Source organism: Grosmannia clavigera (genome assembly GCF_000143105.1).
Source record: "Grosmannia clavigera kw1407 unplaced genomic scaffold GCSC_140, whole genome shotgun sequence".
Taxonomy (NCBI): domain Eukaryota; kingdom Fungi; phylum Ascomycota; class Sordariomycetes; order Ophiostomatales; family Ophiostomataceae; genus Leptographium; species Leptographium clavigerum.
This window is the reverse complement of record NW_014040801.1, coordinates 3002518-3017710: the sequence shown is the minus strand read 5'-3', so window position 1 is coordinate 3017710 and position 15193 is coordinate 3002518. Positions and strand designations below refer to the sequence as shown.

Genomic DNA, 15193 nt, shown 5'->3' with positions numbered 1-15193 from the left:
TTGCGAATTGGGTCGTGCTCTTTTCTCTTTTCTCTTTTCTCTTTCCTCCTTCCTCTTTGCACCTGCTTCTTGCGACTTCTTGCGCTTGCCCGACCTCGACACGTTTGCCCAATCATCCCAGCCTCGATCTACATCGCTTCTCTTCTGTCTCATGAGCGCATCATGACACGGCTCCACTGAGCCGACGACCATGGCCGACCGCAAGAACCCAGAGGCCGTGCCCGGGCGACACTCGCACGCCGTTCCGGCGCCTTCTTTCCGTGGGTGGTTTTCGTCCCCATTTCCTGACTCCTGACTCCTGTTTGCTGACCGGATATCGTTGCCGACGACAGCCACCCACAACTCTCCGCGCACCTGGTTTCTCACACAGGGGCTGTCGCCGCTGGCCGTGCGGCTGACGCGGCTGCTGCTCGCGCACGGCGACTACGTCGTGGCCTGTCTGCCGCCACAGGAGCTGGCGGACGAAGCACGCAGTGCCGAGTTCCGCGAGCTGGCCAGCGAGTGTCGGACGGCGGCGGGATCGACAGCGATGACAGGGACGACAGGGACGGCAACAACGACGATGGCATCCATGACAGCAACACCGCTGACAACACCAGCAGGGACTCGCCATCGGGACCGCGAGGGCTGGAAGGACCGGCTGCGCGGAATCCGCTGCGACGGGCGGCAGATGGGCCAGTGCGCGGCAGCGGTGGCGGAGGCGGTGGCGGCGTTTGGGCGCATCGACATCCTGCTGTGCTGCAAGAGCGAGTCGGTGGTGGGCGCGGTCGAGGAGCTGGCGCTCGCAGGCGGGGCGTCGCCGGCCGTGCTGGACCAGTTCGACAGCATCTTCTTCTCGCAGGTCAACGCGATCAAGGCGGCCCTGCCGCAGCTGCGGGCCCAACGGACTGGCCATGTCGTCGCGCTCAGCAGCGTGGGCGGCCATATCGGCATGCCCGGCATGCCCATGCATACGGCCGCTACGGCCGCGCTCGAGGGCTACTGCGACTCGCTGGCCTACGAGATCGCCCCGTTCAACATCAAGGTCACCGTCGTCCAGCCCAACACCGAGGTCCAGATGCTCACGAATCGCATCGTCTTTGCCCCGTCTCTGTCCGCCTATGCCAGCACCCTCGTGGCAGCACCAGCACCTTTGACAGCACCGCCACCTGCGGCCACAGACTTGCTCTCTCCTGCCCACAACAACGGCGGCGAGCCGGCTGCGCCCACCGTCCGCGACATGCTCATCCGCGTGCTCAACACACATCCCGACACGGCTGTCCCGGCCACCAACAATGCCGCCAGCCGCTCGCCTGTTAGCCGGTTCCCGCGGCTGTCGCCGGCTGCGCTTGACGGACTCGTCCTGGAAACGGTGCACGCGCTGGCTGCCATTGGCGGCCACGAGAACCCGCCGTCTCGCCACATTGTCGGCTTCGAGGCCAGCGCGTCCGTGCAGGACAAGCTCAAGACGGTCACAGAGGAGCTCGAGGACTTTGTCGAGGCCAGCGTGGCCGTCGACATCTTTGACAGCGAGCTCAGGGCAGAGGCACGCAAGGGGCGTCTTGCTGTCGCCGTGGCTGCGTCGGGGGTTGCAGATGGCGGAGGAATGGCCGACTAGCTTGCTGGGATGGTCTCTTGTCTACTCTAGGAAGGAAATATTACGCTATAGCTAAACCTCTATATACCTGTAGTCTGTACTGTACTCCATATGCCTGCGCCTTCTGATTGTGCTTTTGCTTAGTAATCGCTTAGTCAAGCAGGCTCCGGCCCTGTCCACGTGTCTGCATCGCCTGGTGATACGAAGGCGGTGGTGGCAGGGCGACGTCGGGCTGCTGGACGAGCGGCTGTGGCAGTGCAGCTGGTTGGACGGCTAGGCCGGCCGAGAGCGCAGCCGTGTGCATGGTCATACCGTGGAAGTACTGCTGGACAAACGATTCACTGGGTTGGTTGTCAGCATGGACCAAGACGGAGGACTCTGTAGACGGCTGTGAAACTCACGTGTAGAAGCTGTGGCGGGCATTGTGAATGGGCTCCAGGTTGTGGGCCAGCTCGTGAGCCAGCACGACCCACCACCAGACGGTAGCATCGACGCGAGCCTGGACTGCTGTTGCTGCCGTCGACAGGATGCCGGCTGCGTGCAGCTGCTCGAAGAAGCGCAGGTTGCAGAAGATGCTGCCACCGCTGTTAAAGGCAATCGTCGGTCCGACGACATCATGGTAGATGTGCAGGACGGTGCTGGCCAGGCCGTAGACGACGGCAACGTCGCGCAGCAGCCGCTCAAAAGCTGCAATGGCCGGTTGGCGCTCGGCTAGAAAGCCCGTCACGGAAGAGGTCGTGCCACGTGACAGGTAGATGGGCGTGCCGCCGGGTGCCTGCCCGATGTGTTCCAGGTCGTGCGCATGATTGCTGTCACAGTATGTCGCTTGTTGGCGCACTGTCGGTTCGCTCGGCGGCTGGAACAACGTCGATGACCCGTACGGCCGTCCCGACCGGATCGCGTTGCGCATGTCCTGCTGCACGGCTTCCGGCGAGGCCTCCTGGCCGTTGCCGTCGCCCTCGGTCGTCGTCACCCGGCCTTTGCCTTTGTTGCCGTCCATGGATCCGGCGTCTGGCTGTCGGTCCATCTCGTCGTCCTCTGGGCTTTGGTCCAGTCCCAGTCGACGGGTAATGGTCGAGAAGAGACCTCTGTTTCGTCTGCCCTGTTGTTGTAGCTGCTGCTGCTGCTGCTGTTCCTGTTGGTAACGCTGTTCTTCCGGCGATCCCTCGTCGCCAAATGCTCCCGGCATCTGTGGCTCGGGTGTATGTGCTCTTGTCCTCGTCATGGCTGCTGCTGCTGCTGCTGCTGCTGCTGCTTCTGCTTCTACCTGCTGTTGGTCTCGCTGTTTCAGCCGGTCCTTTTCCGAGTATTGTCCCCGTCCCTTTTCGTTTCTCCCTCTTTCTTCTCTCCCTCCTTCTCTTCCCCTCTCCTCTCTCCCCCTCTCTTCTCTCCCTCTCTCTTCCCTCTCCTCTCGTCTTCTCTCCTGCTCCGCTTCCAAAGCCCGACGTCGCTCCTCCTCGGCCATGCGTGCCTCGGCCGCCTTCTCGCGCAGGATCCGGTCAACATTGTAGCCGCGAGCCCGCAAGTCCAGCAGGTCCAGCTTCAGGAACGGCTCAAAGAAAAAGTACGCCTGCTGGCTCGGCCGGTTCAGCACCACCTGACACACCGCCTGGCCGACCTGGTACATGTCCACGGGTCCCTGTGCCGAGATGTACAGCACATGACCGCCCGTCTGGCGCGCACTCGCCGCCGACCGCTTCTCCGTGTGCGTCTCCGTGCCGCCGCCACCGCGCAGCGATCGCCGCAGCGCCACGCTCTGCACAATCTCTACCCGCAGGTGCTTCTCCAGCCAGCGGTGGTCGTGTCGGATCACGTCACGCCGGTACTTTTGGTACTCGTGCAAAAAGATCTTGGACCGCTCTAGCACGTATTTGCGCAGCAGCGCAGCCTGCGTCTGGTCGCTGCTGTGTCGCCCAATCTGGATCTCCTCCTGCACGATGCTGCTCAGCACCTGCGCTCCCAGTGCCAGGTAAAACGTCTCCAACACGTCCTCTTCCGGCGCACACATCAGCTTGTCCTTGAATAGCCGGTAGCTGATGTAGTCGTCCAACACCGCAATCTGGCCCGCTGCCGCCAGCTGGAACTGCCGCACTGGCGTCTCCTCTTCTGTTTCTGTTGCTCCCGTCGTCGGAACGGCCTCGCGTGATGCCAGAAGGAATGGCGCCGTCTGCATCAGCCCAAACAGCTCCCGGTCCTCCTTCAGTCGCGGCAGGTCTTCCGCCAGCGACCGCAGCAGGTTGAGGTACCGTTCTGGTGTCTGCAGCGTGCTGAGCAGCCGTGCCGGCTCCTTGCAGGCCTGTCGGGCCAGCTCTACCTTTGTCGGCTCCATCTTTGACCCGCACTGGAACAGAAAGGCGTTCGCGCTGCGTCCAAAGTCCACAAAGTCAAAGATGTCGCCGTACGTCGACGACACGCCGAGATAGCAGGCCTCGGGCTTGACGTGTTCCATTTTTGCTGTCGCTGCTGCCGTTGCCATAGACATCCGCTGACCCTTGTCTGTCCACCCGCTGCGCTTGGTCACCGGCACAAAGCGCGCCTGCTGTAGCTGTCGGAGCGCGTCGCCTCGGATGTCCGCCAGCCGTGACGAGAAATACCCAAACACCACCACCGCCTCTTTATGGCTCTGCGGCGGCTTCGTCAGCAGCCGTTTCACACAGCTGTTTATGGGAGGGTCACGCGGCACGCCGAATTTAGCCGCGTGCGGCAGTAGGTCTGCCCGCAGGATCGGAAAGCCGAGAATTGCCGCATCTGGGTTGGTGTAGCATCCCATCGGCCGTGCGAGCTGTTCCAGCTGCTTCTCGTTGCTGCTGCTGCCGCTGCTGCCGTCACTCGCCACCGGCAGGATCGCCTTGTCGGTCAGCGAGATGTTAAACGCCTGATATCCGTTCGTCTGGTGGTTGGCAATATAGTAGGCACGCGCTTTGTCGCGCAGGTTGCGGTCGGGAGACGCCATCTTGGCCACCAGTTCCGGCACCGACGGACAGATCCGGAGCCCCAGGCTGGACAGGAGCCCGCCTTCCGGCGAGTTGCGTCGGTATGAGCCCGGCACGCCCGGCCATTGCATGATCGCAAACCCGAGCTCCCGGATCTCGCTACACGGCTCAAACAACTCTGCTGCTCGGTACAGCTTCGTGCTCGGCACCGTCCATTCCTTGCCTGCTGGACCTGCCTCGGCCGGACAGATGGCCGAGTCCCGTAGCCTGGCAAAGTCTCGCGCTGGAATGTCTGTCCGCACTGATGCCAGATACTTGGCCAGCTCCACGTGACTCCATTTCTTGCTGTCTACCTCCGGTCCTTTGCTGCCACCGCCACTTTTCGAGTCTGCTGTCGGCTGACTCAGCAGTCGCGTGAAGATCGTGTCCAGGTCAATCGTCTTGCGCACGCCCAGCGCCACCAGAAACTTCTCCTTGAGGCCGTGGCAGCTCGGCGCCAGCGTCGGCAGGTCATCAAACAGCTTGACCGACGGGAAGAAGGCGTCCGGTGGCCGTCGCATGCCCATCTTCGTCGGCATCGTCGTCTGCGCCTCCAGCATCGCCAACACTACCGGCCGCTGCGCTGCCGATACGTTGTCCCAGTTCTTCGACAGTACCATCAGCACCTGCGCCGCAAATGTGGCCGACTTGGTCATGTCCCGCTTCTCGCCCAGCCGCGCCCGCGCGCCCATTAGGTACTCCAGCCACGGCACCAGATCCAGCGGCGTCCAGCCCAGCGCTTGCAGCTGGCTGTGCGGAATCGTGCTCGTGATCGAGTACGGAATCGTCGTCGGCGGCAACGGCAGGCTGGCCGGAATCTTGTTGCCTGACAGAAAGTTGCGGATCGTGTCGAGCTCGACAATGTACGACTGGATCGGATTGTCGTCCCCACCGCCTCCGTCCTCCGTCTCCGCGATGCTGGCGATGCCGGCTCGAAGCAGAGACCGCACGCTGGGCGGATCCAGGTCGCCAGATGCTGCACATGCTGCCAGCCACTTGACAAAGTGCGTCAGCTTCTCCCGGTCCAGCGGCTTCGACTCCAGCTCCGATCGCACGTCGTCGATCGTGATGTCGTGCAGGATGCCAAACTCATGCAGCTTGTGCACAAACGGACTGTCCTTCATCTCCGCCACCACGACCGGGATCCCGTCCACAAACCGGCTGATCCGCTCGTCGCCCATCCGCACCTTGGCCGTCGACAGCACGCCGCGCGTCGAGAACACGTCGATCGCCGGCACCCTGTACGCCGTCCAGAAGGCCTCCTCGATGATCTGCCCGACGTATGCACTCGGTGTCGAATCGCCAAACGTGTAGGTCTTGAGAATGTGCAGCGCCTCGGGCACGAACCGGGCCACGTCTTCGGCCGTCGGCGTCGGCAACCGGCTGCCCTTGCTGCCTCGGTTGGTGCTCTCGAGGTGCTGCCGGAACTTGCTGTCCAGCACGGCCATCTCATTGACAAAGGCCAGTCGCGTCAGGATACCCGACGCCCGCAGCAGCTCCATGTTCCAGTTGCGCACCCAGCGCGCGTTAAGGTCGATGGCCTCGCGCTCGACTGTCGGGATCAGCGACGGCGCTGACACGTGCAGTCCACCGCCTGTCGTCTGCATCGTTGGGAATCCGATAAAGATCCGCCCGCCGGGCTTTTTGCTGGGCAGCACCGAGGCAAACACGTCGGCCCCGGTTGTGGTCGCCACCGTCTTCGCGCCGGACGTGAGCACGTCCTCGTACGATGACGTGAGGATGGCCATGCTGGTCATCTTGGGCGGTGGCTTCTTGGTCGCGCGCTCTAGCTCGGCCGCAAAGCTGGCTGCTACCTTGGTCTGCACCTTGGCCGAGGTGACCCGGAGGAAGATGGACGCCCGATCGAGCCCGGTAAGGTTCTGCTGCAGGGCATCCTGGGCCGCCTTCTCCTCGCGGGCTGCTTTGCTGCGCTGGCTGGCCAGGGCCGTCGCCGACGCTGTTGCCGAGCTGGTCAGCCGCGAGAAGAAACTGCGCAGCGACGGCATATCCGCGGCCGAGAGCCCGTACGAGTCGGTGGTCTTGCCCGAGGCCGCGGCCGAGCTACTGCCGCCCGACGACCCCGACGCGCTGTTGACTGCTGACGCGGGCGGCTTCCAGCCGACGGCGTTCATGTAGACGGCGTCGATCTGGGCGCTGGACCACTCGACCGCGGCCACGGTCATGAGCCCGTCCTTGGTGCGTGTGCTGAGGTCACGTGGAATGGGCACGACCGTGCTCGGCGAGAGCGTCTTGTGCAGGTCGAGCAGCTTCCAGTCGTCGATCCAGAACTCGATGCGCTGCAGGGCCACAAACGTCAGGCTGGATGCCAGGAACTGGCTGACCGACAGCAGGTTTGGCAGGGCCGTTGTGGCGTTGCGGTAGTCGAGCACAAACGTCGTCGCCCCCGTCGGGCTGCGCTGGTCGGCCGGCACGACCAGCTTGCGCGTGAACAGCGCGTTGCCCTTCCAGTAAAAGGCCATGGCCTCGCTGCCCGAGCTGACAAAAGGCTCCTCGCAGTCGGCAAAGACGCTGTAGAACCCGACGCCAAAGGCCCCGATCTTGGTCTCGTCCGGGTTGCCCTCAGCAATACGCTTGAGCCGCGCCCAGTCTGTCGCCGCAAACGCCTGCCCGTCATTCTCGACCAACAGCCGTCGCAGCGTGTGGTGCAGGATCGTGTGGCGGAGGAGGTCACTCGAGGCTCTGTCGCCGCCATCCGCCGCATCTGTGGCTGTTGGCTGCGGCACCGTCGGCAGCGGCACCGTCGTCGATGGCAGCGTCTCCCACTTGATCTTGACCGTCGTGGCCTGCGCGTCCGCCGCATTTTGGATCAGCTCCCGGAGCGTCGTCCATTCGCCCGAGTAGCGGGCCAAGACCTTGTCGATCAGAGCCCGCGTGTCGACCGTCACCGCCTCCTCGGCCTCGCCGTCACGGAGGGCGGCGGCTCGCAGCCGTGTATAGTCCATCGTGCCTGTGTATGGGTATGTTTTATGGGTAATTGTGGGTTGGGCATACGGGGGTATATGGGGGTATCGGAGTATTGGTGTGCTTTTATTGGGTTATGTTCTCTGGATGCATCGCTCACTCAGCAAGGCCTGTTCGAAGCGATCTCGCCGAGGTTGCTGACCTGTATCTGGGTTGATGTCGTGCCGGAACAGCGGCTGTGAGCTTTTCGATAAAGCAGAGCGAGTCGAGATCTGATTCGAGAGTTGATGCAGGGGGCCGTTTCGGGATAGGCAACCGTCGAGGCAGCTGCACAAATAGAATCGACGGCAAAAAGACAAAGACGCAAAACGAATGCAGGGCTCTCTCTTGGTCATCCGTCCATCCCCTCGATGGCAAGCGAAAGAAGCGGCCAGCAACGTCGACAGCCTGCCTTGCGGTCGCGTTGTGTCGACTTTGTATCTTAGTTTGTTGACTTCTGGAAGTGGCAGCTGCGAGGCACAGTAGTTGCGGTGGTGACGTACAGAGAACGCCTCGGGGGTGCCCCGTGATCTTTAGCGCTATGGGCACTGTTGCAATCAACTGATAAGAGATTAGGTGGTTACATATGTATTCCGTAGATGGCCAAAAACAGGGGCTCAACCAAAGGTTATTCTTGCTACTATTGGCGTTTGAATCGCCGCAGAAGTCTTCGCTTGTATCTATACGCCCATGTTCCTTTTCCCGACACGCTGCGGTCACGCTTCAACGCCATTCTCTACTGTTTCCGCTTTTTCGCGCCTCCAGCCTTTGCGTCAGAGCCTGAAGCCTTGCCGGTTGCGGCCTTCTTGGCCTTGTCCTTTACATCCGCCACGTCCTCGCCCTTCTCCTCCACGCCATTTCCCTTCACACCCTCCACTACCTTCACAGTTGGCTCGTCCGTCTCGTCGTCGTCGCCACCCTGGCCAAACTCGTTGACCCGTGTGTAGTCGGTCCGGTAGGCCCAGCGCTGGTAGATATAGACGAAGAAGATGATGTCGTCGCGGAAAGTGGCCAGACGATGCAGAAAGGGCATCTTGATGGTAAAGGCAAACAGGTCGTCGATAAAAGTGTTGACAAACTTGTACATCATGGCCTTACCCGGCATGTGGGCCACACTCTTGAGTCGGTAGTTGATATAGAGCGACGGGACCATCATCAGGAAGCCGTACGCGTACACAGAGCCGACCAGAGTCGCGATCACGTAGCTGTACCACGACTTGTGGCTGTCATAGACGAGCGAGTAGATGGCGTAGGCCACCAGCAGCGGCACCGCTGCCACGTACATGTACTTGAACGCGATCTCGTCGTACTCCTTGGTCTTCTCCTCCGTCTCGCTCAGCTTGTGCTTGTCCTCAAAGGCGAGGCGCCACGGGATCAGCGAGCCGGCCGGTGCGTCGCGCAGCCGCACGTCCACCACCGTCGTCACCTTCCACAGCTCGATCAGGATGCCGACGCCCTGTGAGCCCAGGATCACCCAGGACGTGTTCTGCGAGTTGTCCACCAGGTACAGGAAGATGACCGTCTGCATGAACACGTTGGCCAAAATCGACCGCACCGAGATCCCGACATTGTCCTTCTTCTTGCGGTAGTGCGCAATGTCCGAGCCGAAGGCGAGCATTTCCAGCAGCGTGTGCACAATCGACACCACCACAGTCACGCACAGCAGGATCGGGTTCGTGTCCAGCAAAATCTCTTTGATCATGTCGATCTCCGAGCCATCGCCACCGCCCGGCGCCGGGTTACCAAAGGCCGACTGCCGCGCCGTCTCCCGGCTGCTCGCCTCGATGCTCGACATCAACTTGAACTTCCAGTCCGCCAGATTGCCCAGGTCCAGATGCAGCGGCAGCGTCTTGACCGTCTCGTTGAGCACCGTCATCTGGCTCTTGAGCTGCCAGAACGTGTTGACAAAGAGCACCGGGTAGTACCACGTGTTCTGGCCGGACCCGTCACGCTGCCCCGTCAGCTCGAGATGCACAAACTGCTGCACCACCGGCGGCAGCTGCTGGTACTGCATTACGCCGCCGTTGGGGATAAACGAGAGCGACGTGTTGGCGTGGTAGTAGCTGCCGATGATCGGTCCCGACGGCGTCTCCGGCTCGTTCTCCAGCTCCTTCTCGGCGTCGGCAGTGTCCGGTCCCGCGAGTAGGTTGCGCACCTTGACCTGCTTCTTCCGCGCAATGTACTGCGTCAGCGGGAAGGAAAAGTAAAAGGCCGCCCCGGGGTCGAAGGCGGCGTTGTAGGGATCCAGCACGCTGCCCTGGAGGCCGATCAAGAAGTGGCCCCACAGCGTCCCATTGTTTTGCACCTGTGGCGGCACGTCGATGACCGTGTCGATGGCCCGCTTGTCGCTGAAGTTGCCGAGCCCAAAACCGGTCTCGGAGAGCACAACCGGGTCGGCGTCGCGGCCGCCGAGCGGCTTGATCTGGGGCGTATGCGATACCGTGATGATAATATCCAGCTTGCTGTCATCGGGCCAGATCGGCGCCACGCGCTGGGGGTCCGCGTTGTACACGGCGCCTTCGTCCAGGCTGGCCGGCCGCAGCTGATACGGCGGGATGACGGTCGTGCCGGCTGGCACCTGGACCGTCTTCCCGCTAGCATCGGTCGTCTGCACAGAAGACTGAGCCGTAGGCATGAACTGCTTCATGACAAACTGCATGCCGACGTACATGGCCACCATCTGGATGATCCGCGTCGTCATGGAGGACTGCTCGGTCAGTTAGTGTAGCGGGGGATGGCAGCAAAATGAGGCACCTACGCCTTGCTCCCCTCGGGCATTGCCCGCAGGCGCATTGTCTTGCGGCATCGTGTCGAAAGCGTGTGGGACTCTTGGACACGCGCGCGGCTTGATGGCGGCGATGGAGAGTTTGCGTGGAAGGACGTTGCTTTTTTCCGCAGTGGAAGAGGCGACCTGGCGAGATCTAGAGCACTCCACTATGGCGTCTTGCGACACTGCTCTAGTGGGCAGCCTAGGCATTACGTAACTGGCTAGAGCCCCGGTGAGATTGCGTCGTGGCACTAGGCACACTGTAGCCCGATGGACTGCATGCCACAGCCTATCGCTCTGCATGCAACGACCAACGTCGTGCGACGGCATGAGTTGTCCGCTGGGCTGACGAGTGCTGTCACAGATATGTATGCAATATATTCCGGAACGGGCGTGGGATGAAGCACGCTGGCAGTTGTCTTGCCGGTTTCCGTGGGCATTTCAACTTTACACTGCAAGCACTTTAGCCTCTCAAGCGCCCACTCAACCCCGCCTACACTCACTACAAGTCGCTCTTCGACAGCTACAGGAGCGGTCTGCACCTTCTTCGCTCCTCGAACATGTGACGCTCAAAGTCCGGCTGCTGCATGCCGACTTCCTTTTTGGTGCTGTCTGCTCTGCTCCCGATTGGGCAGCCGCGAGCGGCTGTCTTGGAAACCCCTCCCCCGCTGGCAGGCAGCGGAGCGCCGTGTCAAAGGATCCCGCTTCAGCGCATTTTAGACTAGTCAGTTGACTGCCAATCCAATAGCATGCCCATCGTATCTCCTACGTAAAACTACGTGTGCTTTTCGTCTTGATACGTAGGCATAGCTCCCAATTTTCCCATTTCTATATAAGTTGATCAGCTCCTTCAAAGCGCCAAATTCCGCAACAGCGCACAGCCCCCTCATCGGCCCTTTCACTATACTGCGTGCCTCTCCGATCCTGTGAATTCCTCCTTCGATTTCGGTTCACCGGCAAAATGGAGTCTGACGGCGAATCGGCTACGCCGTCGTCAGCGTCAGGAACGGCCGGCCTTGCCACCACAGACACATCCGAAACGCCACGCACAAAGATTTGCGTCTACTGCGGCTCGTCGTCCGGCAAGAACCCCGTATATATGGAGGCAGCCCGGGAGCTCGCCCGCGTGATGCACGAAAACGACATTGGTCTCGGTAAGTCCAATCGGCCCCTCTTCTCGTCCAAGCAGCACCTGCGGGTTCATGGATGCTGATGCAGAGAAACTACAGTCTACGGTGGCGGCACTGTCGGCCTGATGGGTGAGCTGGCCAAGACGCTCGTGTCTCTTTCCGGCCCCCAGTCCGTGCATGGCATCATCCCCGAAGCTCTCGTGCGCTACGAACGGGACCCCAAGTATACGTCGACGACGACGGCCAGCACAAGTGGCGGTACTGACGGCACCGACGACAGCAGCAGCTCGCATATTATCAACGAAGAGGGTCTGGCAGTGCCTGCTGAAGAGCTGTACGGCAAGACGACGGTAGTGCGTGACATGCACACGCGCAAGCGCATGATGGCACAGGAGGTTATCCGGGGAGGACCGGGCAGCGGCTTCCTCGCGCTGAGCGGCGGCTATGGCACCTTCGAGGAGCTGCTGGAGACGTGCACATGGAATCAGCTGGGCATTCATGATCGCGGCGTGTGTGTGCTGAACGTGAACGGCTTCTACAATGGCCTGTTCTCCTTGATCGGCAAGAGTGTCGAGGACGGCTTCATCGCTCCCGGTGCCGCCAACATTATCGTCCAGGGCAAGACTGCCGAAGATGCGGTCCAGGCGCTGCGCGAATACAAGGTAGAGCCAGCCGTGCTGAAGCTGGCTTGGGGGAAAGAGTGAGGGAGCGGAGAGTGTAAAGCTTAAAAGAGAGGGGCAATAGGGACAAGAGGTTTCCATGACCCATAGGCGTATTCGTCGCTCCTCTTTATACTTCAGATCACGTGGGTTCTTGCCTTGCATACATTGCCGGGAATAGACAGCATTTCTATCTGCGCCCAGTTAAGCCCATTGACCTTATTTTCTTGTGCCTCTCGTTGATCAGAGAACATCCGTGTTCGGTGCTGCTGGTACAGTGTCTTGGCTGCCTCTGGTAGTCTTCCCGACACTGCACCCGATGGACATTTGTCAACTATGCATATGGAGACAGGTGCTGCCGCTTATATAGCTCAGCAAGGAAGCCAAGACTAAAAAAAAACTCCGATACGGGGAATCGAACCCCGGGCTCGACGGTGAAAACGTCAGATGTTGTCCACTACACCATATCGGAATGATGGTCCATGCGTTTTTTACAGTCGCTTCCGCCTAGGTTCTGAAGACTGGTGCAGCCGACACACAACAAAACCACAAGTGTACACCCTGGCTCAAGACAGCCGTAGTCGCTTGTATTTACTCCGTACGACTCCATACACACATCACAGGCACGTACGTCTCGAAAGGATGGCGGGAAAGAAAGAAAGTTCATTCATCAGTAGTATTACAGAGAGGTAGGGAGGGACGGAAATGTGTTTTTTTTTATGACACTGCAAGTCGCTGCTGCTGCTGCTGCCACCCGCCACCGTCTAGCTGTCGACCTCCATGTCGCCTGGCGCAGCGGCCCCTGCGTCTGCTGTAGTGTCTGGCGCAGCGGTATTGTCGTCATCGTCGGCGCCGGCCTCCTTATCGTCCGCGACGGCTTCTATCCAGGCCTTGACATCCTGGCCGTCGTAGATGGTAAAGGGCTCGACCTGGCGCTTGCCGGTAGCGGACTGGGCGGCGGGCACGATGCCGACGATGCCGATGCTGGTGTTGTCGACGGTCAGCTCGCGGTCCTGGACGAGGCTCTCCTTGAGGGCGCGCAGGCCGTGGCGGACGAGGCCCTCGCGGTCGCAGGCGGCAAAGCCGTCCAGGTGCTTCTCCAGGTAGGTGCGGGCCATCTGGGAGCGGGCGCCGATGGCAAAGGCGGTCATCTCGTCGGTCATGCCGCTCGGCTGGAACTCAAACAGGTGGGGACCACGATCGTCGACGCCGGCGACGAGCAGACCGACGCCATACGGCCGGCGGCCGTAGTGCTGCGTGTTCACCTGGGCCTTCTCGCCAATCATGTCGACGAGCAGCCGGACCGGCATCGAGCGACCGTACGTCAGCCGGTGGCCTAGGCACTGCTGCTTCATAAAGTTGGACAGCACGCGCGCGTCCGACGTGAGACCCGCAATCGCGATGCCCGCGTGCTCGTCCACCGGGAAGAGCTTCTTCTGGTACGACGAGAGCTCCTCGGCATTCCGCTGGAAACAAAAGGCGTCATCAGCGCCTGGCTCTGCACGCAACCCGAGAAGGAAAAGGGAAAGCCCACCTTGACGGCCACGAGCACGGCATGCGTCTTGCTGGCAATGCCCACAACGACGGAGCCCTGCTTCACGGCCTCGGCAGCATACTCAACCTGGAATATCCGGCCCTGGGGCGAGCTGTGAGACGGGTTAGCAGCCGGTCTCGCCCAGACGGCAGTAGTGGTGCTAGGGTAAAGCAGGCCCGCAGTGGCCTCACGCACAATGTGACAGAGTCGTTGTCATAGTTGTTTCTGAACATGGCGGGCAGTCGAGTCGGCGAGACTGTCGGTCGGCAGACGTGGTGGTGGCTGTTGGCGGCGCGGCGTTTATTTCTTTGGCAAAGCCCCGAGCAGCTGCAACAGAAGGGTATGTGTGTGGCGAGATCGGTCGGTTACGGGTTGGTCGCTGCTGGTGGTGACGCCGAAGTGGTCGATGTGGATTCGTCGTCTCTTCGATACAGGCACGCAAAGCAGGCAGCTTTGAGCTTTCGTATGTGCTCTGAGCTTTCCCTTTCCAGAATGTGGCCCGTGCACCGGACTTGTACTCCACCGTGGTGTCGTCGCCCAGAGAATGGCGGCCTGAGGCAGCTGCGGCGCTCGAGGCTGGAAGGAACAGGCTTCGCGGCGCTAGTTCGAAAGGCTGTCTGGTTTGTTATGCTGCCGCCTACGAAGCACAATCGAACTACGACCAGCTGCAACGCATCGCTCGCCCGCTCCATCAAATCGCCCGTCACAACCCGACCGACCGCTGTGTGCGAACCGATCCTTCTCCCTCTTCTCGGCCGATTCTCTGCCTGCACGGCATTCTGCTGCCTGGTACTCCGTACCTGCTGCTTTGCACTAGTCTGTGTTGCTGTCGTCTCGCCAGCTTCCGGCTTCCCCGAGCGATCCTTGGACTCGAAGCAGCGGGGCATCTCGCTGTCGATCCGTGAGCGCAGACAGTTCTCTCGGCTCCCGTCTCTCCCGCGACATCCCTCTTCTCCTTCCCGTCTTATCCGCCCACCATGGCAACGGCTGGACTTAAAACCATCATTGCGCTCTCGTTTGTGCTCGCCGTCGGCTTCCTCCTGGTCATCCTCTCGTGCGCACTCTGGAGGGTGTACTACCCCCTGCTCGTGGTGGCCACGTATGTGCTCGCGCCGCTGCCCAACTGGATAGCTGGCCGGTGTGCAAATCCCGACGACTTTGTCGAGAGCCCGGGAGCAGCCATTCTCGACGTCGGCCGCTTCTTCACTGGCTTCCTTGTCGTCATGGGCATTGGTAAGTGTATTTTCCCTCCCTTATGTCTCCCTTTCGTCTCCCGTACTCACTATTGTAGCCCTCCCGGTCGTGCTTGCTCACTCGAATCTCATTGCGACTGGCGCCATGGTCATGTCTGTGATCGGTGGCCTGCTGATCTACGGCACCATCATCAGCTTCGGCATGTTCTTCCAGGAGGACCAGGACTTTTAAGTCAGCGTGGGAAGTCTGGAAAACTGCCAAACCGGGGACACTGTCGCTGAAAGGAGGAATTCTCTGGCCAAGAAAGCCATCCGCGGCTCCTCGTGGCAGCCTGTATTCTACTCTACGCATGGACAAACCAGAGCGAGCGTGCCGCATGTCGGATTTGTTGTCTTCGTGT

General features: G+C 61.0%; 7 protein-coding genes across 7 annotated transcripts; 3 read left to right on the top strand and 4 right to left on the bottom strand.

Annotated features, from left to right (window-relative positions):
• Positions 1 to 190: 190 nt before the first annotated feature.
• CMQ_1469 (short chain dehydrogenase reductase) lies at positions 191 to 1597 on the top strand (the record flags this gene model as incomplete). The annotated part of the gene is made up of 2 exons (XM_014318548.1): positions 191 to 260; positions 333 to 1597. The coding sequence occupies 2 exons, from the start codon at positions 191 to 193 to the stop codon at positions 1595 to 1597; spliced, it is 1335 nt and encodes a 444-aa protein (XP_014174023.1).
• Positions 1598 to 1727: 130 nt separating this feature from the next.
• On the bottom strand, positions 1728 to 7511 carry CMQ_525 (ATPase subunit c domain protein; the record flags this gene model as incomplete). The annotated part of the gene is made up of 3 exons (XM_014317604.1): positions 1728 to 1917; positions 1978 to 2614; positions 3023 to 7511. The coding sequence occupies 3 exons, from the start codon at positions 7509 to 7511 to the stop codon at positions 1728 to 1730; spliced, it is 5316 nt and encodes a 1771-aa protein (XP_014173079.1).
• Positions 7512 to 8245: 734 nt separating this feature from the next.
• Positions 8246 to 10315, bottom strand: CMQ_1315 (clptm1 domain containing protein; the record flags this gene model as incomplete). Its single annotated transcript, XM_014318394.1, has 2 exons — positions 8246 to 10216; positions 10268 to 10315. The coding sequence occupies 2 exons, from the start codon at positions 10313 to 10315 to the stop codon at positions 8246 to 8248; spliced, it is 2019 nt and encodes a 672-aa protein (XP_014173869.1).
• A 922-nt stretch (positions 10316 to 11237) lies between these two features.
• CMQ_1112 (lysine decarboxylase-like protein) lies at positions 11238 to 12110 on the top strand (the record flags this gene model as incomplete). Its single annotated transcript, XM_014318191.1, has 2 exons — positions 11238 to 11430; positions 11506 to 12110. The coding sequence occupies 2 exons, from the start codon at positions 11238 to 11240 to the stop codon at positions 12108 to 12110; spliced, it is 798 nt and encodes a 265-aa protein (XP_014173666.1).
• A 719-nt stretch (positions 12111 to 12829) lies between these two features.
• Positions 12830 to 13832, bottom strand: CMQ_501 (proteasome component; the record flags this gene model as incomplete). Its single annotated transcript, XM_014317580.1, has 3 exons — positions 12830 to 13531; positions 13600 to 13711; positions 13795 to 13832. 3 exons carry the CDS (start codon positions 13830 to 13832, stop codon positions 12830 to 12832), a joined length of 852 nt encoding a protein of 283 aa, XP_014173055.1.
• Positions 13833 to 13964: 132 nt separating this feature from the next.
• On the bottom strand, positions 13965 to 14486 carry CMQ_1079 (uncharacterized protein; the record flags this gene model as incomplete). Its single annotated transcript, XM_014318158.1, has 1 exon — positions 13965 to 14486. The coding sequence occupies one exon, from the start codon at positions 14484 to 14486 to the stop codon at positions 13965 to 13967; it is 522 nt and encodes a 173-aa protein (XP_014173633.1).
• A 90-nt stretch (positions 14487 to 14576) lies between these two features.
• Positions 14577 to 15024, top strand: CMQ_463 (vacuolar protein sorting 55 superfamily; the record flags this gene model as incomplete). Its single annotated transcript, XM_014317542.1, has 2 exons — positions 14577 to 14832; positions 14891 to 15024. The coding sequence occupies 2 exons, from the start codon at positions 14577 to 14579 to the stop codon at positions 15022 to 15024; spliced, it is 390 nt and encodes a 129-aa protein (XP_014173017.1).
• Positions 15025 to 15193: the final 169 nt, after the last annotated feature.